The sequence below is a fragment of the Galendromus occidentalis genome, unplaced genomic scaffold (assembly GCF_000255335.2).
Source record: "Galendromus occidentalis unplaced genomic scaffold, Mocc_1.1 scf7180000077448, whole genome shotgun sequence".
Taxonomy (NCBI): Eukaryota; Metazoa; Arthropoda; class Arachnida; order Mesostigmata; family Phytoseiidae; genus Galendromus; species Galendromus occidentalis.
In genome coordinates this window covers 724,445-744,186 of record NW_003805436.1, presented here as the reverse complement: position 1 = coordinate 744,186, position 19,742 = coordinate 724,445, and the positions used below count along the sequence as shown (strand labels likewise).

The 19,742-nt window shown below is 51.1% G+C and overlaps 4 protein-coding genes across 4 annotated transcripts; 2 read left to right on the top strand and 2 right to left on the bottom strand.

The window, feature by feature from the left end:
- Window positions 1–1,588: 1,588 nt before the first annotated feature.
- Window positions 1,589–3,749, bottom strand: LOC100902172 (tigger transposable element-derived protein 4). Its single transcript, XM_003743593.1, has 6 exons — window positions 3,413–3,749; window positions 3,084–3,302; window positions 2,674–2,996; window positions 2,367–2,543; window positions 1,919–2,239; window positions 1,589–1,831 (listed from the first exon to the last, which is right to left on the bottom strand). Exons 1-6 carry the CDS (start codon window positions 3,747–3,749, stop codon window positions 1,589–1,591), a joined length of 1,620 nt encoding a protein of 539 aa, XP_003743641.1.
- Window positions 3,750–6,314: 2,565 nt separating this feature from the next.
- On the top strand, window positions 6,315–9,139 carry Mlh1 (DNA mismatch repair ATPase Mlh1). Its single transcript, XM_003743592.1, has 9 exons — window positions 6,315–6,476; window positions 6,606–6,738; window positions 6,834–7,055; window positions 7,131–7,314; window positions 7,490–7,619; window positions 7,703–7,777; window positions 7,854–8,081; window positions 8,175–8,367; window positions 8,465–9,139. The coding sequence occupies exons 1-9, from the start codon at window positions 6,430–6,432 to the stop codon at window positions 9,137–9,139; spliced, it is 1,887 nt and encodes a 628-aa protein (XP_003743640.1). The 5' UTR covers window positions 6,315–6,429.
- Window positions 9,140–9,436: 297 nt separating this feature from the next.
- LOC100901878 (regulator of telomere elongation helicase 1 homolog) lies at window positions 9,437–12,903 on the bottom strand. Its single transcript, XM_029111541.1, has 2 exons — window positions 12,639–12,903; window positions 9,437–12,531 (listed from the first exon to the last, which is right to left on the bottom strand). Exons 1-2 carry the CDS (start codon window positions 12,901–12,903, stop codon window positions 9,437–9,439), a joined length of 3,360 nt encoding a protein of 1,119 aa, XP_028967374.1.
- A 2,016-nt stretch (window positions 12,904–14,919) lies between these two features.
- On the top strand, window positions 14,920–18,558 carry LOC100901732 (uncharacterized). The gene is made up of 11 exons (XM_003743590.1): window positions 14,920–15,072; window positions 15,479–15,741; window positions 15,888–15,975; window positions 16,075–16,319; window positions 16,437–16,660; window positions 16,853–17,059; window positions 17,246–17,339; window positions 17,461–17,598; window positions 17,673–17,969; window positions 18,099–18,217; window positions 18,362–18,558. Exons 1-11 carry the CDS (start codon window positions 15,052–15,054, stop codon window positions 18,556–18,558), a joined length of 1,893 nt encoding a protein of 630 aa, XP_003743638.1. The 5' UTR covers window positions 14,920–15,051.
- The last annotated feature ends 1,184 nt before the right edge of the window (window positions 18,559–19,742 follow it).

The following is a 19,742-nucleotide window of genomic DNA, read 5'->3' as shown; positions in this document are numbered from 1 at the left end:
GATCATTCCGGTGTTCGTCTCGCTACTTCGCTCAGGACTCGAATAGACAGTGGAGGCTCGCCGTGGGCCACCAGCGGACGGGAGGATACGGTGATTCGAAAAGCCGCGCCATAGATTGCAGCCCTTTCTGCCGTACTCGCCTAAAAGAGAAAAGAGCTGGCGCGATCACGCTTCGAAGTTCCTTTCGCTCTCATCGGCGACGGCACGTGGCCGGCGCTCCGGCTCGACCGCGTGCGGTACCAAAGGTTAGTTTCCTCGATTATTACAGGCGATCCGCTACTCGGAAATCGAGTGACGCCCTTGTCGACACACTTACCAGCCCCTCTGATGAAATGAACTACCGCCGTTAACCTTTCTCGTCTTACAACACACACGTGTACCTGGAGACGCATAGTTACACTGATTGCGAGGCGGTGCGTTTCGGATAGGAATATCGAGGTCAGGGATTTTCCGCTGACAATTCTTGATGTTTCACAGGGATCGAAGCTCCTGGGTCTGTATGATGTTTGGATTTGAAGACTGTGGGAGCAAATCACCATGAGGTGGGGAAATACTAGCTGTATGGGACGCGTTTCTCTAAATAAACAATTCTTTCAAGGCGAGGATTTTCGCGTGTTTTCCTTTGGGTAAGCTTCGACATTCATGCTAGGCTTCGGAGTACCTCTGTCTGACGTGGACTTGGCACCAAGTTATCCTAGCGAAAAAATTGGAGAGGCTTTCAAGAGAGCCGCTAATCAATGGAAGCTCTCGACTCACACTCTCCAACATCTCTCTCTCGTGCATTCTACACAGACGAATTGTCTTGAACTCCTACGAACCCCGGGATCGTAACAATTGCGCTGCCCGATTCTACTCTTTGGAGGACAGAGAACACACCGGGAACTCAGCCATGACCGTACGTCCAACTGATGCTTGGTCGGGCTCTCGATGTAACACCTTGAATAGGAAGCAACTACCATGAATAGAACCATCGAGAAGTTATAGAGATCAATCCGCGGGTTTGGGGTCACCCGAGAAATGATCTCGCGAGATATTCGAGACTTCCAGAAATGATATCCACTGAACTCCTACGAACCCCGGGATCATAACAATTATTATGTTGCCCGATTCTACCCTTTGGAGGACAAGAATCACTCCGAGAACTCAGGCATGGCCGGACATCTATCAGATGCCCGGTCGGGTTCTCGGTGTGACACGAATGAATAGATCATATTGTCCGCGCTGTTAGGGTCCGCTCGGACGCGGAGCCCTGATCGATTGAACTCGCTCCTTAGTACACTGACTGGGACCAGGGAAGAGACCAAAATCTAAACCTGGGAGACTGAATCCTCCGTCCGGCGCCTTCTGAGCACGAACGGAACTTCGTGATTTACGTGAAGACTGCTCTTTCCACTCGGTGACACGTAAATGAGCCTTCCCTAGCAGCTACGGTCAAACGGATAACGGATGAGTCTCTCTCTTGTTAGATATAATCTCAACTTGGACAATCGCATTTATTTAACCGACTCCTCCTCGAGTGTGTACAACGGCTCTTTCATGAGGAGGCTTGTCTGCGAGGTCATCGATCGATGGAACATAATGTAGTTTCTCAGCCGAGTTGACCCGTGGGTAAAGTTTGATGGTGCTGCAGCTGAGGTTGAACCTCCTCGACAGGTATCGGCGGAGCCGATGGAAACATGAGCATTTGTTGATGGCTCGCGTGAGCTTGCTGAGGCGCCAGACCGGTTTGAGGTAGAAGGCCGTGCTCTTCCATGTATCTCTGCACTGAAGTTTCCACTTGGTAGAGCGGCTGCGGGTCGAAGCCGTTGAGGTCGTGGAATCTCCGTAGGACCTGATCGAGAATTGTTGATTGTTACATACGAATGAAATCAGCCGCAAAATTCAAAGCGAATGCCTCAGGGAAGAGATTTCCACCAACCTCGAGAGCGCTATGGACTTCCTGTTTGGACGGTGGCACCAATTTGCTTCCAGTGAACTGATCGTCGATATACGATTCGTTCACCGGGAGACTCGAATCCTGTTCCAACTCCATCTTCTTTTCGAGTTGTTCCACCAGTTTGAGATCTTCTGTGTTGAAATCGAAGGGGAGTTTTCCCACGTCGGGCAAGATGTCAGTCTCCGCCACGAGATTCACGCCGAGAACGGTCTTTACCAAGGATTCGAGCGTTCGCGAGACATCGGTGGCCGTCAGTTGTCCCCAAGCGAGTTTCACGAAATGCATGCACCGCAGTAATGAGATCTGTGGAATCAGGCCAAAAGTGTCGTCTCCTCATCCGCGATCGAATTTAGGCGACGACAGGGAATCGCTTCTGATTTTTGATATATGAGCCAGGGAGTCTACGAAAATATTCGACTGTTAATCCTACCGTGCTAGCGGCTTTGATCCTCTGGAGCGAATGGTCGCACATCACCGCTAGTTCTCGAACGAGCTGCTCTCTGTAGAACAGCTTGAACTTGGATATCAATTTTTCCAGAGGTCGGATGTGGTACGGAAGATACACAAGACGAACATTCTTGAGGACTAGCTGCGGGACTCGGTGGGCCTGGACGAAGAAAAGGTTCTGGTGGTTCCTATTCCGTCGACTGGGACAATGGCTACTCAGGGGACCGGATAAGAAGAGCGCTCTGTATCGAGACTCGGGGACGCTCCCGAATTCCTCGCCAAGTACTCACTGGAATGTCATCTGCGACGAGCGCAATCTTCTTGTTGCTTTTGCCGCATTCGGCGTCGATCTGCTGAAGCCATCCATGGAAGATGTTGGACGTCATCGTCGCTCTTGGCGAGTTAGTGTATAGAACGGGATACTTTTTCACACCCTTGAGGCAGGCGGGTTCTGAGGTTCGTCCTATCAGGACCGGTGGCATTAATGACGTGCCACTCCGATTGGCACAGAATAGTATGGACACTCTCTCTTGAGGATCGACGTATAGCTGTCCTTCTTTGCTCGGTACAGTTCGGTAGAGCAGAGTAGCTTCGTCCATGCAGAAAATGTTATCTGCAAGAAAGGGGGGCGAAAAGGGGCTCTCAACGAGTCGTCTTGATTCTCTGGCTATATACTCGTCCCATTCACCAATCAACTCACTTGTCGAGTAGTTCCCAAGAACCTCTCGAAACTCTAGCAAAGCGGCGCCGCCCGTGCTCGTGCCCTCTTGCACGTGGATCTCGACCGCGCTCGAGACGTGGCTTTTCACGATCGCATTGTTACGGAGCTGCCATCGATAGTACCATCCCTTGGAAGCCTTCCAGTCGGTGAGGCCCAATTCTTTGGCTATCTGATTTGCTTTCGTTTTGATCATGACTCCTGTGGACGATAGGGAAGCACGACGATGTTCGACTCGTAGTCTCGATGTAAAAATGAATGAATATAATATTTGTGAGATGGTAGAAAGCCTTCGACTCTAATGCGCCCACCGTTTAGCGCAGTACCGGCGGTCACTTCACTCTGATACCACTTGAGCAAGGCCTCCTCGAGCTCCTTCTGAGGTCCCATCCTCGCTCTCTTCCGCTCGAGGTTTCCATTATTGATGAATTGACACAAAATCCGCTCCTGATTAGATTTGATCCGCGATATTTGACTCTGACTAACGCAGAACTCCTGAGCTAGCTGGAATTGCTTCGCGCCAGCCATCAGCTTCGTCAACACCTCCACCTGGACCTTGAGGGGGAGATCTTTTCTCTGTTTGCATGTTGATTTCGTTTCCACGTGCCGGCTAGACGGACCTGGCAATATCTCTTCCTCGTCCGACATCTGCAGTCCGATGTCACGCTCTCAAGTCGATGGCAGAGCGACTCAGTCGTCACGAGTGAAGAAGGCTGGAATTGGAAGACATCTCCATAATTTTCGGAGTCATTCGCTCGGAGGTTCTAGGATCGGTCGCACCAGAGATTTCATCAGCAATGTATTTAGTTTGGAGGGGGAACCTGCACGCTGTACCATACGTTATAGCTAATCACTGCTCTCTGGTTTGAAGCGATCGGGACCCATCCAGATCATGAATCATGACCGGCCCCGATGGTATGAATATTCTGAGATCAATCCATCTAGACCCCGGATTCTACACCCTAGATTCTAGGGAATGAGTGGCGTTTACGTCGATTCGCCGAAGAGTTCCCAGTTCTTCTCTCGACCCTTTTTCGATTGACATGGGATGTTCCATCGAAGTCATCAAGAGCTCCCTCCACGCGAGGAACAAACTGCTTTCGTCACCCTCGTCATTGATCGACGGATGACCTTACCCCTTCCTGAGAATCTATGGCATGGAATACTCTCGAGGTCCCGCTCGCAATGACCTTGAGATCTTTGGGACGGGAACAATCTGTCGGAGCTTCTGCGATACCGTCGGAACGTCGCACACCTCGACAAAACCTGATCTGATCATTCTGAATCTTCGAAAAGATGAAGATTCTACGACGTCCTATAGTCTCTCGATCGCAGCCTCATAGGAGGCGCCGGAGACTCAAGTCCGAATTGGTTCGTGTCCGAATGCAGATGCTCCCTCAGCAATGAGCGTAGGGTTCTTCCTCGAGGCCCGACGCAAAAGTGAGGACGACATCAGATTCTACAATGTCTGCGATTTTGTTTTCAACATGTCTCCGACCCGAGTCAACCGATTCTGCCTAGAGCCAGGAGATACGTCGGTTACCGACTCCCGCCGTGACTCTCCACGGCCTCGGAATCGAATCATCCATTCAATGGCCAACCCCCAGCGATACGGACGAATGGGTATTGCTTGGTCTCCTAGTTCCTACCGGAACTAGATCTTTCCACCGAAATCCGTCGAACATATGGCGATCGGAATTTATATTCGCCGCGAACTGAGTCGATTCGCTTTAGCTTACAGGTTGTAGAAGTGGAGAGGTTTCCCCATTTAGATGCGTTTAACAGGGTAGAGACGACCCGAATATCCATCGCACTAAACATCGCCTGCTTTCCCGTTCTCCCCTTCTTAACAACTCTGGATTCTCTCGCGTCCGTCACAATCAGCAATAATGGAAAGACCCTGTTACTCACAGCTTCATGGGAATCTTCTGTGAAATTCGGAACTCCAGGAGTCGAATGCTTTTTCGAGCGAACATCTCCAGCAGAACAACTGGACCAAATCCTCATGATGCGCGCTCCTTCGCCCGCTAGTCTCATCTGCGTGTTGACAATCAGCGAGAGTTCTCTCAAAATATCGCGAGAACAGAGGCTTTTGTGAACGTCTCCGTCGGGATCGAACGGTATTTTCGACAGCTCTCGGAGCGGGAACTTACTCTCGGTGCAGTCCCTACAGGGTGAGTTTGTGGCCAAAAATTGCCTCACTATGAGCAAGACTGAACTCTCCACGCGACCTATGATTTCCCGGACTTTCGAATCTGATGTTCAACTGCGCGGACTCCGATAGTGGATTATTGAGGGGGGAAATAATGTGCCGGTCTCGGTTCTGAGTCTCGAAACCTTCACGTTCCGTGATCTCCCCCGGGCGATATATTGACTCATAGCCCGCTTTCACCGCGGAACGTCGAGTCATCGGCGATCGGAATACCTAGGGAGTTTCGGCGTCTTGAGCACGCAGCAGAGTGTATATATATCAATCTACGAGAAACTCTGCATTTATAATTTCCATTCGGAACACTTTGGCCAGGGAAGCGTGAACGATATAGAACTAAGCATCCCGTCTCTTCTTCGGCAGGTGAGCTCCATCCCTGGAAATGGCGAGGCCGAAAGCGAAGAACGTACTGGTTCTCATAAAAAGCGTCGTCTCCGGTCATATGTACAGTGTTTCGCGACCGAGACTCGAGAACAAGATCGAGACGTGGCAATGGGATCCATGGATACAGCGGATGAGCATCTACAAAGAGTTTAAGAAGATCCAGAGCATTCGATAGTATACGGGTGCTGCCGACCACTCGGATTATAGATTTGCAATAAATGTTTCGCCACAACCCAAGACAATGTCATAATTTCCTATTCTGAATTCATCAAATGAAGATCCGTATCATGGGAAATGAGTGAAGTTAGCAGGTCTTCCCGACACGAGAGGATAAGCGAATATGTATGAAGCTACCCGGATACCCGAGACACTTTCAGAAATCCTAGACACGAGCTCATTCAGTGCGCGCGCGTCAGACAGCTTGCCTGTTTAAATTTTTTCGTTCCGAAGTTCTATTCCCATTCTGTTTCCGAGAGTTTCGGCCCATCCCCCTTTAGGAGAGGCGCGGAACGAACGAAGAAACAGAGCTTGTGACACCTCCATGGAGACGGCCTGCGACTCTTTTTTGTGCGCTGGAATCAATAGCTCGAAATGTGCCCCTCGTTCAACTAATTATTATCAGTCGGCTGATGTGCTATCCAAATGATCATGGTGCGGGGCTGGACGATATGAGGACATACAAGAGCCGAAGGAGAAGTCAGGAATAGGGTGTCTCCACAATAGAGAGCGATCGGGATGGAGCCGAATCGAATTCATGCACTCCCCAAAGACGTCGTCAACAGGTATTAGATCTGATCAGACAGCAGTACTCCTTTTCGGCACTCGGGGCTCATACTCCCTGGGAAGAGGAGGGCCGCTCCCACTGCCGAGGACAATCGGAAAGCTTTGTCACCATCCCCTCTATTCTTCAGGATCGCTGCAGGAGAAGTAATCCAGAGGCCTTGCAATGCCATCAAAGAAATGCTCGAGAACTCAATCGATGCACGCAGCACAAAGATTGCTGTGACGCTCAACAATGGCGGTCTCAAACTCATTCAAATTCAGGTCTGAGAACGAATCTCACAATTTTCTCTTTCGACGAAGGCTTTCTCTTCGTCATTGGCCCAGCCTTCACTGTCCAATGATGGATTCATTTCCAGGATGACGGATGTGGAATCTCCAGAGAAGACATGGCGATTGTGTGTGAACGCTTCACCACTTCGAAGATCAGCAGCTTTGACGACCTGAAAAAAATCGCGACTTTCGGTTTCCGCGGCGAAGCTTTGGCCTCGATTACGTACGTTGCTCACGTGAAAATTTCGACGAAGACCGAACGATCCACCGTAGGATACGTTTGCCAGTACAGTGACGGCAAGCCACAAGTGAGTGCGATGTGATATATTTTGGCTCTCGTAGCAGAAACACCAGGCGCTTGGAGCATGTGTTTTCCTATACAGGACGATCCGAAGCCCGTGGCGATGAATCGTGGGACTACGATTTCTGTCGAGGATCTCTTCTTCAATGTTCCCCAGCGACGCGATGCCTTCAGGTCACCTGCCGACGAGTTCCGCCGCTGTGAAGCCGTCGTCTCGAATTATGCTGTTCATTTCCCGCGTATCGGCTTCTCTTTGAGCAAGCACGGTAATGCTTGGAGATATTCGGAGGGCTCCGACTCATTCGGATCCCAAGCATCAGTTTATGCATTTCCGTTTCACGGCGGAACGCGATTAGGGTACTCCATCATATCGAGGGTCTCTTCGGAGACTTGGTATCTGTAGGAAACCTCCTAATTGATGATCACTTTCGATTGGTGAAGGCGAAAACAGCTTTGCTGTCAACACGCGCAAGAACTCCACCGTCTTGGACAACATTCGAACACTCTACGGCCAAGAGATCGCTCGAGAATTACTGAGCTTGGAATTCGTCGACGAAAAAATAAGCATAAAGTTCGGGCCTTTGCCGGAATACATTGATGCGGGCTCGTCGATCCTCCGGGAGATAGACTAAGAAAACGTTCTTGGTGTTGCAGAGCGACTGGCTATGTCACAAAGGCCAACTACAGTAACAAGCGGAGAACTCAACTCGTCCTCTTCATAAATAATAGGTGAGCGCGGTTGGGGATGCTCTGAGGGTGCGGGCGGAAGTCTCCCGGTGTGAGTCTACGATTCTCTCGCTCCCAGGCTCGTCGAGTGCGCAGCGATTCGAGGATGTCTGGACGTCGTCTACCAGAGATATCTCCGGAAGGACGATCATCCCTTCGTGTACCTCTCGCTCGAGATGCCTCCGGAAAACGTCGATGTCAACTTGCATCCAACCAAAAGCGAAGTCGGCTTCCTCCATCAAGAATACATCCTCACGAGATTGCAGGAAGAAGTGGATAGAGTCTTGTTCTCATGTGACTCGTCGAGGTGATGGTCGGAGCGGTTCGTCAGGGAACATGTCACGAAGAGCCGAGGTTTCGCATATAGGCTTTCGGAGCGTTCACCCCGCATCTTCCTCAGGCACTATCTGACCAAACAGTCAGTCCTCCCGGCTAAAATCTGCGACTCCGTGACGCCACCGCGGAAGGACGAGCTGAGACGTGACAAGGAGGTCGTCAGGGTGGATTCGAGCCAAGAGAAGATCACGACGCTCTTCAGCCAGCAAGGAGCCGCGGGGAGCTCGAATGAGAAAGTCGAAGTTCTGCTGTCGAGCGTATGTAACGATCCAAATTGCCTCCCCGCTGGATGCTTCAATGATTGGAGCTACTCCCATCGACGATCATGGAACTTATTCAGGACTTGTTCCGCAGATACGCGAACTGAGCGAAGAATTGGCTGCGGGCACGGATGCTGAACTGAGTCGGAATTTGTCGAGAATGATTTACGTTGGCTTCGTTGCGAGAGATCGATCCCTGATCCAGATCGGAACTCAGCTGATCATGGTCAATCATCACCGATTGGCTCGCGCGCTCTTCTATCAGAACTGCTTGGATTCGTTCGCTAATTTTCCAGCGTTCGAATTCGAACCTTTGAAATTGGAGAGCATTTTGACATTGTCCTTGAAATCGGCGAAATCCGGTCTCAACGCCGACATGGACAACGCTTCTGAGCTGGTGGAGCATGCATGCAAGAAACTTCTGAGCGTCTCCGAGATGCTCAAGTGTTACTTCTCGATTGAAATCGAGGAGGACGGTTTATCTCGACTCCCTGTCGTACTGGACGGTCTGCGGCCTCGGATAGGAGCTCTACCCCTGTTTCTGCTGCGGCTCGCCTCAGACATCAATTACGAGGATGAGAAGACATGTTTCCGCGGAGTGTGTCGGGCTATCGCGGACCTGTACGCCGAGAGCTGTGATAAAGATTCGTTGAGGAATATTGTTTTTCCTGCGGCGAGGAAGAAAATCAAGGTGTCTCATAAATTCAATGAAATAATGGTGAAACTGACTTCGACTGAGGAGCTGTACAAAGTATTCGAGCGCTGTTAACCTCGAAATGACCCGAACGAATAAATTTGGCTTTCGAATAACGCCTTTATTGTTACTATGGTGATGTCAAATACAAACTTGACATGCCCCTTCAGCGCCGCTATCTCGCATTGGATCATGGTACGCTCCCTGCCGCACTCATGTTCATGCAACGATCTCTGGGATTCGCTCCGATTGGGCACTTTTTCCGAGAGCATGGGGTAAAAAACTGTCCGTTGGAAGGAATAGCGGGAGCATGTCAGACGGATGACACTTCTGCTCCAACAGACATGAAGAGGGATAGAAAATCCTATACATTCAGCGTGAAGCCCCCATAGCCAAGAGGAAATCCACATAAAATTTTACATTGAACAAAATTACAATATCTTCCCGAAGCTTACTAAACCTCGCGCGAAACTCGGCATTATCTGTCAGAGTAGTAATCTGCTTCTCGATGGTGAATTTCTTCATCTCTCTCAGGAAGAACTTACATTGCTCGGGGTTCAATTTGGATTTCACTGCTTCAAGTGCTTCGCGCTGCGCCGGGATCTTCTCCTCGTAGAATGATCGGAAAGAGGCAGAATTGAGATCAGGTGGCGGGAACTGTTCGAAATATTTGACCAGTTCTGGGGAGGCTTCCAGTCCCCAACGAATCAGTATAACAGTAAACTTCGACGGGAATGTGTTCAGGTTTCTGCTAAGTTTCTTCAAGCTGGAGCTCCGAACGGGATCCTCGCTCAATTTGACCCGCGCTAGAATCTCCAGACCGAACCGACATCGATTTTCGGCGACAAACTTCCCCAGGCAAACGAGTAGTTCGACGGAGATATCTGCTTCCGCTTCCACGAACATCTCCGAGAGAGATTCGACAAATGTTTCGAAGTTCCGGGTCTCCCTCAATGACTTGATGAAGCCTATCAAGCGCTTCCGCCACGGTCCCGGAGTCCGGCAGGCCTTCTCGACTTCTTGGAAAACATTCTGCAAGATTGTTTTGGTGTCTTGCCTCCGGCTGCTTTGACTGCTGTCGACGGCATCCTCACTTTTCGCGGCCACTAGTTCCTCATCGCGACGGGACCCCAGCACAACCTTCTCTGGAGCAGATTCCGTTTCTTGATCCCCGTCCCCCATCATCTCGTGCAGTGGAACGTTCAATTTCCGTCTCTTATTATCGTCCTTCTTAAGAGCAGGGCCGGGTGCCGATCTCCTCTTCAATTCGAACAGGGTGGGCAGGTTATCAAGAGCGCTGCTTTGTTTCTGCTTCGAAAATTGTTCCACAGCTTCAAGTACGCTCTTCCCCTTCGGAACGTCTGTGACAGCTCCCGCAGAATTCCCAGCTCCGTAGATCTCCACCAGCTTCTGGCTTTGCTTCTCCAGCTCTTCTCTCACGTCCACTAACGGTCCCTCGCTCTCAGATCTTTCCCCATTGGACGGCAATTTGTGGGAGCTGTTTACGAACGCTGCGTTCCCCGACGAAAATGACGTCAGTCGGCTCGAAACGCACTCGTTGTGGGCCTGGAAAAAACTAGAAACGCCGACGATAGCTTTCCGGAATTCTCGGAGGGTATCCACGCGATTCCGGACCCATTTAGAGAGCTGGGAGATCGTGCCCTGCTCGGCGAAGCGTTTGTCCAGGAACAAAATGACTCCGAAGTCATTTCGGTGTCGGATGACCCGACCGATGGCCTGATTGATTGCACGAATCGCCTGAATCTGATACCAGGTGTTGCCATTCATACCGTCGGAGCCATATTTGTTGAGATAGTCAATTTTCAGCTTGACTCGATTGTCCTGTCGTGGGGCGTACGGAATACCCACTATGATGACCGCTCGAGCGAATTCGTCCGAAAAATCCACACCTTCAGAACTCTTCCCGCGACACACAGCGAACAGCATGGCACCTTGAGCGTTATTGATGACTGCATCTCTGTAGCATTGTATCGTGGAATTGAAGGACGAAGATCCAGGTTCTTCCTGGAGGAGCATTTTGTGGGCCTTCAGCCTCCGCATAATGCCGAATTCCTCCCATTTTTCTACGAGCGCCTTCATGCAAGCGAACGACGGGAAGAAGACCAGCACGCCGTGAGGTACTCGGCGGGACATTTCGTTCAGCGTGAGACCCAGGCTTCGGATGTATTTCTCGCTAGAACGATTCTGGTACGTTGAAATTAACTCCACATTATCGGGTCCCTTCGGCACACAGAGAACTTGAATTTTGTCCGGGGTTATGATGTGATCGTTACTCAATTGGATCTGAAAGGGGATACCAAGTTCTGTCGCCAAGGTTCCCATAGGAGACAGGGTTCCACTCGTGAGTATCACAGAATGCACTCCGGCTTGAACTATAGATTTCATACGCACGCCTGGTGCCAAACACACGAAATGTAGTTCCCATTTTTTCTTCTTCCGCTCAACCACAAAAACCTCTTTCGGTCCCTCCTTGGGATGCTCGAAGAATAACTTGAAACTCTCGCGAAGCTCCTGTGCGGTGCCACCTGAGTACACGGTCGACAGCATATCAAGAACTTTCTGTAAACCGATCCCCTTCGGACCCCACGGACCCTGAGACGAGATACTCTGTATGTACTTCAGCAACGAGTCCAGCAGGCCCGTGATCCGCTCATGCTGGGCATCGATCTCTGAGGCTTGCAGCATTTCTACGATGAAATCCCCATCGTAATGCTTGTCCGTTTCAGCGGCTTTGTCGAATCGGGTTTCCAACTCGCCCAGCATGGACTTGAGCACCGAGAGCTCAGCGACGTTGAATTCCATGTTGTCCGCTTCTTCCGAATTGGCAAGGTTTTGAGCCACCGCGTCGATTTCCTTCATCGCACCCGCCATGTCGGTTGAAGACATCGCGAACGAGAGTGAGTCCTCGCAGAACGACTCAATATTATGAGCTTCGTCGAATATGACGATGTTCCGCTCGAGCCCAATGCCTTGAGCGCGTCTCGTTGAAGGATCAACAACATAGTTGTAGGGTACGAACACGACATCGCTTTTCTTCCTCAATATCTTGGTGGCGTAGTACGGACAACAGCAGTGCTTCTTTCCGAGGGTCACCAGGTCTTCGATATCGACGACGTGATTTGTGGTGAAGTCTTCGTGACTGACTTTGGTCTCGTAGTTCCGATGGTATTCGCAAGCTCTCGAATTCACCAGGATCTGGCACTTGCGGATTTTCTGGGCTGAGTTCGGCAATCCGTTCACCTCAGGATTTATGCACAACTGATCTCTGGAACCGAGCACGACGCTGTTCATGTACCGGTATTTGGTTCGTTTGAGTTCGCGGCTAGCCTGGGAGAGCTGGGAATGAGTTCGTGATGAATAGAGAACTTGGGGATAGAAATCGAATGACGATGAGGTCTGCGTCGGAGTTTCTGCAGCACTCAGTTTTGGCAGAGAGCCTCCGGCGTCTTGGGAAGAGAAACTCTATGTTAGTGGGCTATCGTGGTAATTCCATTCAAGACGGCACGTACGGTTTCCCTGTAAGCTGACTACGACTGCGCGGATCTAAACTCACAATTCAGCTGCATTGCAGCTTTGCGATCTTCCAGCCATGCTAGCGATGAGCATAACAGGCTCAGAGTTTTTCCGGTTCCGGTGGGGCTTTCCAGGAGTCCGTTCCAACCTTTTTGTAAACATTCGAGAACGGCTGACATGTAGTCCTTCTGTAACTCATAGGGCTCGAAGGGGAAGCTTATGTTAACCATCCGGATCTCGACAAGAGCTGATCGAGGTTTTGAGGATACGGGAGCATCCTCGTCAGGATCACCGTCTTCAGACATCGCCTCCTTCTCCTTCATTCGGAACGGAGCACCGAACCGAGAGATACTCCAGCTGACAGCGGACTTCGTCGGTGAACAAGTTTGAACACGTAACTTCGGCTTATCGTTGATACACCAACAGAGGGGTCTTCAGGTATCGCCGAGAGTCTCCCCTCATCCTCATTCGGGCTGACAGAAGTTTGCCCTGAGAATAAAATCTCTTTCCACTCTCGATTCGCAACAGCCCCGTTGGAGTTCGCGCGCGTTTGTGGTGCTGTCGGCTAAGCTCATTATTCTCTCTCTGCTAGATCAGCGGCGCGACCAGAGCGCCCCCAGGCGAACTGGTCCGCCGCCATCGGGCGGTCACAAGTTCGCGGTGTCTTGACGAGCGTGTGTCCCTGCCCCGAATTTCTTCCTTGTTACTGCTTACAAGGAAGAAATTCGGGGCAGGGACACACGCTCGTCAAGACACCGCGAACTTGGAGAAATTCGGTTCGGCGACTAGTTCGGCGTTCCGTGTACTCTGCTTGAAATACCAGGGAAGAGGGACGGGGCGCCGCGCCGAGGAAAATCTGCGGCTGCCAGCGGCTATTCCATTAATCCATTACGCGCGGCGCTCAGGTTCGGTGCAAGGACACATGCCAACTCCTCAGATCATTCACGAATCGTATTGAATATTCGTCAACAGAGGAATTTTCGCAAGCTAGACACTTTTTCGTCGGGGAAGGCTCGAGATCCCGGTCGTCGAAAACTTCAGGGAAAAGTCTATGAATTGAGTTCCGCCTCTCGAATCTCGACTACCTAAATCTTATCTTCTCGGAGTTTTCGTTTTTCGCATGCAGAGCAGAGGTGTGCGACTCGTGAACCCTCGTGGAACTGATTGAAACCCTCGAATATGCTGGAATTTTAGAGGGAGCTCTCCGAATCTTATTGACAAGAAAATGTTCGCTGATCGCCGATCTGAAGGAAGAAGGAGATCTCCAGCTCATACAATTGGTGGAATTACAGAGAAAGACGGAGCGGTTAAGAGTACCACTATTCTGGCCCTGGGCTGAGACGAGGTGGAGGCGACCGTGCCGAACGAGTCGAAATCGACAAGGAATATCCTTTCAAATCTGGCAGAATCACGTCAGCGGTAGCCCAGAGGAGTTTTCCCGCGGCGACTGAGTCGCGGGAAGAAAATATGCAGCCGGGATTTTCGGTCGCCGAAAACCTTGATGCCTAAGCCCTGAAGGCCTGCGGGAGCGAACTTCGGCATCTGGGCTCCCTGAGCTTCAAAGCATGGAACCCGTAGCACGAGACCGAAGAGAGGAGGGAAAAATCTCAAGGAACGGCTCGGGATGATCAGGAGGCCGAATTATCGCGGAGAAATATCATGTCACCTCACTTCAAGCGAAGAACATTATAACTCAATAACTCTTCTTTCCTCTTCTTATCTACCGCGATAGCCTGCAATTTTTGGTGGGCTGGATGCGCACAAGGTGGCGATCTGCTTTACATTTCGAGCTGCGCATCGTCGATGCGAATCAGTGGCACTGGAGCCAAAGCGCCCCTGACCGGATGGAACGTTTCATTCCAGAGTCTCTGTGGTTGCCCTCAAGAAAGTGAGCAATTACGGGACGACTCCAAGAGTGCTATCGATGATGATGGTCGATGCATAGAATTGAGATCATTGGTCCAGGAGCCCAAGATTCGATCCTTGACACCGTCATCGGAGAGTGAGGAAGTGGCTCCTTAGAGTGTTTTGGTCCACCGATCCTCGGGGTGAAGCTGTGTGGAAGTATTGTCGGTGGAGACGGTCTCTCGCCGGTGCGGCAAACTCGCTGTAAGATAGTCCGAACACTATCGAAACTCGGTATCGCTGCTCGAATTCCTCCCCCGTCGTGGTTGACTCGCAACGTTTTCACGGTGATCATCCACGCATCGGTATACGCTTCCCTCAGGATCACGGTGTGACCCTGTGAGATCTCACTGATGAGTGAAAGAATCTCTCCGGTCTGGAGATAGCGTCGTCTGCTAGCGCGACCGCGGACACAGAGACAACACCAGAAACCGAAAGAGGGGCTGTGTAGTGTGACGTTACAGCAATCGTCGAATCGAAAACCTGAGAATATTCTCCCGGAAGAGCCCTATTCCATTCACACATTCAAGCCCGGAGTTAGGTAAACAATGATGAAGAATGGATTTGTGGTGAGTTTACCGTCTGGGTGGTATCCGCGGTCTACGGGGAACCGGCATCGACTCGGGCTCCTGTCAAAGAGATGAGTGACAAGTTCCGAGATCATTGCACCGTGGTGTCTATCTTTCTGGAATAGCCGAGGGCTATTTCCACTGCAAGGCCAGCCCGAGATAACCTCCCCCGAAATGTTCCCCCACGTGGGTGCTCTATTCCGCGCGGGAAGAACTCACGTGAAACCTCGAAGCTCCGCCCAGGCTCTCGCAGGCCGCGCTCTGACGGATGGTCTGGAGGAAACGACGGTTTCCCGGATTCACTACCGGTCGGGCATGATTCTCGTTGCGCACTCGATTCGGAGGGAGCTCGGGACAAGACCGATGACTCACCAAACCCATGTGTCTCACGGGCGACATCTTCCAGGGACCGGCGAATGCTCAAATACCTCCTCTTGGAGACCTTCCAAAATCATTAACTGTCAACCGGAAAGACGTCCAGGCTTACGACCTGAACCCGTTCTCGTTCTACGTCAACTACGATACGAACAAGCTGCGGAATGTGGATTTGAAAGCTCAGGAATTCGGTCAACGTTTCAAGAAAGATGATCACGCGGAAGAGCCCCAGCGATGGGCTCTGGTTTCACTCGAAGACCGCTGGTATCGAGCTGAGGTCTTGGAAAAATATTAGTGAGTCAACACTAGGAATAGAGGGGTTGATGATATAATATCTTGAACCTACGCCTCGTGGAACCGTCGTTTCTTATTCGAGCCGTCGAAAAGTAGATATATCTCGTTCCCCGAATTCTTCCTCGAAGTTCGATCTCTCCCTGCAGTAACCGAGACGGAGAATGCTACCGAGCGGAATGTTGCCTGATCGACACTGGCCGCAAGCTCCTTGTGGACATCGAACGTATATTTCCGGTGGGTTAGCAATTCATGTTTCCAATATGCGGACTGTAATAATGATCCAATTGGAAATTCGGTGAACATTCATGATATTCCGAGTTTCTCGCGCGCTAGATGCCTGCTGAAGTCCTCACCGCTGGTCCAGCCCAAAGTCTTCGAGTTTTCCCAAAGAATGTGGCGGAATGTAACCGACAGCTCTTCGAGCTATTCGAGTGTTATCCTGAAGTGAAATTCCGAGTGGAATTTGAGGAAAATCTTAGCAAGAGCTGCAAGAGCAAGCCCCATCTCGTCGGATCCACAGCGGAAGTTTTCGTCGGAAACCAGGAATGGATGTCGCTCGTCGCGCTCCTGCAGACCTCGTGAGTACAGCTCTGTCAGAGAGATCATTTCGCTCTAGCTATTGAATGAAGGCAATGTGATAGCGTCAGGTGTACTGAATCAGGTTGAGTAAGGGTGATCTCATTTCTCTCCGGCAGATTTATCGAAGTAGATGAGAATTCGGTCGGTGACTCTCGGAACCAGAAGGGACTAGCTTCGCGAGTCGATGGCAGATCTTTGGAGTCGGAAAGCGAAGCCGACTACCCCGAGTCAGACGATACGGAGCGTGATGGGGGTGCCACCGTTCGGCGCCGAGAATCGCCATCCCCTGGGGAATATGTTGAAACGCAACAGATTGTTGATCTCGTACTGGATGCGAGCGGTAAGCGTGGAGAGAAAATCCAATCCCCCGGAGTCTGCCGCGGATCAGCTCGGAGAACCTCACGTAGAGCATCTGCAAGGATATCGCGGGTCTTGGCATGCATACGTTATACGATGAATATGATCCAGAATCTGCTCGAGAATGATAGTCTTTTGATTCCGTATCTGAGCATGGACGCGAATATGTTCCCAGGTGATGGTGCGACTGCGCGTTCTACTTCCTCGCTGGTCGTCGCCGCAGTTCAGAGGCAAGCTGCTGTCAGTGGTCCACGGATCATGGACAGCGACGATGATTCGAGCAGCGGCGGAGACAATAAAGTCCCAGGCCCGGAATCTGACGAACACGTCGCGAATATATCGTATATTCCTCGTGATCAGAAGATTCTCACTGATGTGGAAGGTGAGTTCCCTGTTCCAGTTTACAGCGATACCCCGGGGCAAGGCTTGTCCTGGGCGGCGGGTAGAACCTCAGAGGGATCGACGCAGGAGCAAACTGCGTCAGTAATCCGCTCAGGGTGATTTGAGCACTTCTCGGAAGAGCTTCCCGAATCGCCCCTGAGGCCCTAATTTCCAAATACACATACAGGGGAGAATCAGGGAGCTATGATGACTCAACGGAGTTACGAGAACGCCAAACAGGTTGCCAAGCGCAACGAGTTTCGCGACCGATTCTGCAGAAAGTATGTTCAACATTTGGGTTTGATAGTTATGAGTTCTAATTAACCAGATAGAAAAATTGGAGCTCTTATTTTCTACCGGTTTTCGGTGTCTTTCCTCCAACATCTCGACTTTCTCTCCCAGTTTCCTAAGAACGGGAGAATGTCTGGAGGGACAACACTGCCCCCACCTCCACGAAGTTCCTCTCGAGAAAGCTCTGACGGCAACAGGCCACACGGTCGACTTCCAGGACTTCCGAGATATCGACCTGAAAGGAATCGAGTGAGTTCCCTTAAATGACATCTTGAAATCGGGGGGAGGTCTGCTCCCTGAACGACAGTACAACAAATTTTCAGCGTCGGCTTCGGAGTTTGCACTCATGTCGATGAGAGCGGTTGTGTTCACCTTGTGCTGCCCTACGGAGCCCTATCGATTTGGGGCGTCTTGGAGTGCAAAGGGAACCTGGAGCTCGAGTTCCGTCAAATCTCGAGAGAGCTTCCAGCGCTTTACGATCATCAAATGGGGAACAAGAACAAAGTCGACCCGAACGGAGATGTAGCTGTGGTTTGGGTTGAGAAACCTGACAGTGGACGCTTACGGAACGTGTGCCAAGGATGGTATAGGGCGAAAATATTGAAACGGGAGCAGAAATCGTGAGTTAGGCTGCATGTATCTATTTCTGCGCGAAGGTCGAAATGCTCGGCGTGGGAGGCAGTATGTCCGCTCCATGGATCCCGTCTGAGCAATATAGTCGACTCAGTATTAATCAGGCTTGCTTGCAGTTACAAAGTGTATCTAGTGGATCACGGGGCAGAGCTCTCCATCGAGAAGGAGCATGTGTATCCACTCGCTAAAAGTCTTCTCAGTTTCCCCAAACAATCGATCAGATGTCAGCTTCAAGGTGAGAGCCGTCGAGCCGTCTCGAGCGAGGCGGGTCTTCCCTTTGTCGTGACTACGAATGACTCTGTTCTTCCGTGGCCATAATTTTATCCCTCGAGGTTCGTCCGGCATCTTGACCTCCGACCTTAGACGTGCTCATTTCCAGGCACCAAACTGATAGGAAACGAGAGCGCGATGCTCGACATGCTCAAAGGGCACATCATAATCTTTAAGCTGTACGAGTACAGCGTGAAGGACAACCTGCACAAAGTAGAGCTTTTTAAAAAAACCGAAGATGTCTCAATCCACTACGGCGAGGAGCTGGTGAAACGAGGTATTCTCGCTCGAGCCGACACCCCGTAGAACAAACTGAAGGCACGAATTCCCGCTCCGCTGCTGTTCTGCGTAGGAGGAATTGATTCCGATGAGGCGATCTTCCCCGCATCTGAGTCAGACGACCCGGAACCCGGACACCAACGAACGTGACCCGCTGACTCGGTCCTGTAAAATCAAGAAATCTGATGTTATCTTGTTGTATATCCGGAGAGCGCCCTCGAGTCCGCTCGACGAGATGTAATCCTGAATATACTGCCGAGGATTTTTGGAGAATAAATGAATAAACGTTTTTGTCACGGCCCCACTACCTTTCCGCCGATTCATCGAGCGAATGGCTCGCATCTAATAATTTGCCTAATCGACACGCGGGGGTTAGCGTTGAAGAGGAATGCTCCGGGTCGTAAAGGTCAGTTATAAGCCGAAGAGAGCCGAGACGATCTCGAACGAATGGAATCTTCCCCGTAGTCCTGTCTCGATAATTAGAGGCAAATAGTGCCCGAAATCTTCGGGGACGAGCCAAGCCTGAATAAGATTAGACAGGCTAGCAGCCCCGAAAGTCCATGGGTCAGGGATTCAAGAACAGGGGCGGGTCCCGGCTGCGTAATGCATTGAATCAAATACGCCATCGAAGCCTCTCAGGGAAGAAGACATTACGCGGAACGTCCGTCTCGGCGGCTTCTGTGAGGGGGCTTTGCTCTGTCGGTGGCTCCCCGAACATTTGGGATCTTCCTTGAGTATTGACAGTCAGGACGCTGCTTTCTCCGAGAGCCTCGGCTGTCAATCTGTCTTCGGAGGGGGAAGAAGTATCGCTCACCTGCCCCGAAGTAGAAATCAAATCTGAATAGGCGAAGTATCCATCGGATTCCAATCGTATATTCGGAGCCTCCGCTGGGCAGGAGGCTGACTCCCCCTTGATCTCCTCCTCCTCCTCCTCCTCGAGTGTCGGTTAGGGCTCAAAGTCCCGTTCGGGAGCGTGACGCGCATCTTGCTCGAAGGACACCGCGCTACGTTCCTGTTACGCGTAGGATGATAATAACAATAGACGCTTGTGCCTCAAGAAACGATCTATTTGTAGACGACTCGTTGAGCCTCTAAGGAGCTTCCCACTCCGAATCGGGGTCTGTCGGCTAGTATCGCTGCAGGAGTCCCTCGGTGTCGCGTATCATCCTTGAGGAGGGTTGTCCGTCTAGTCCCAGTCGTTTCAGTAGCTC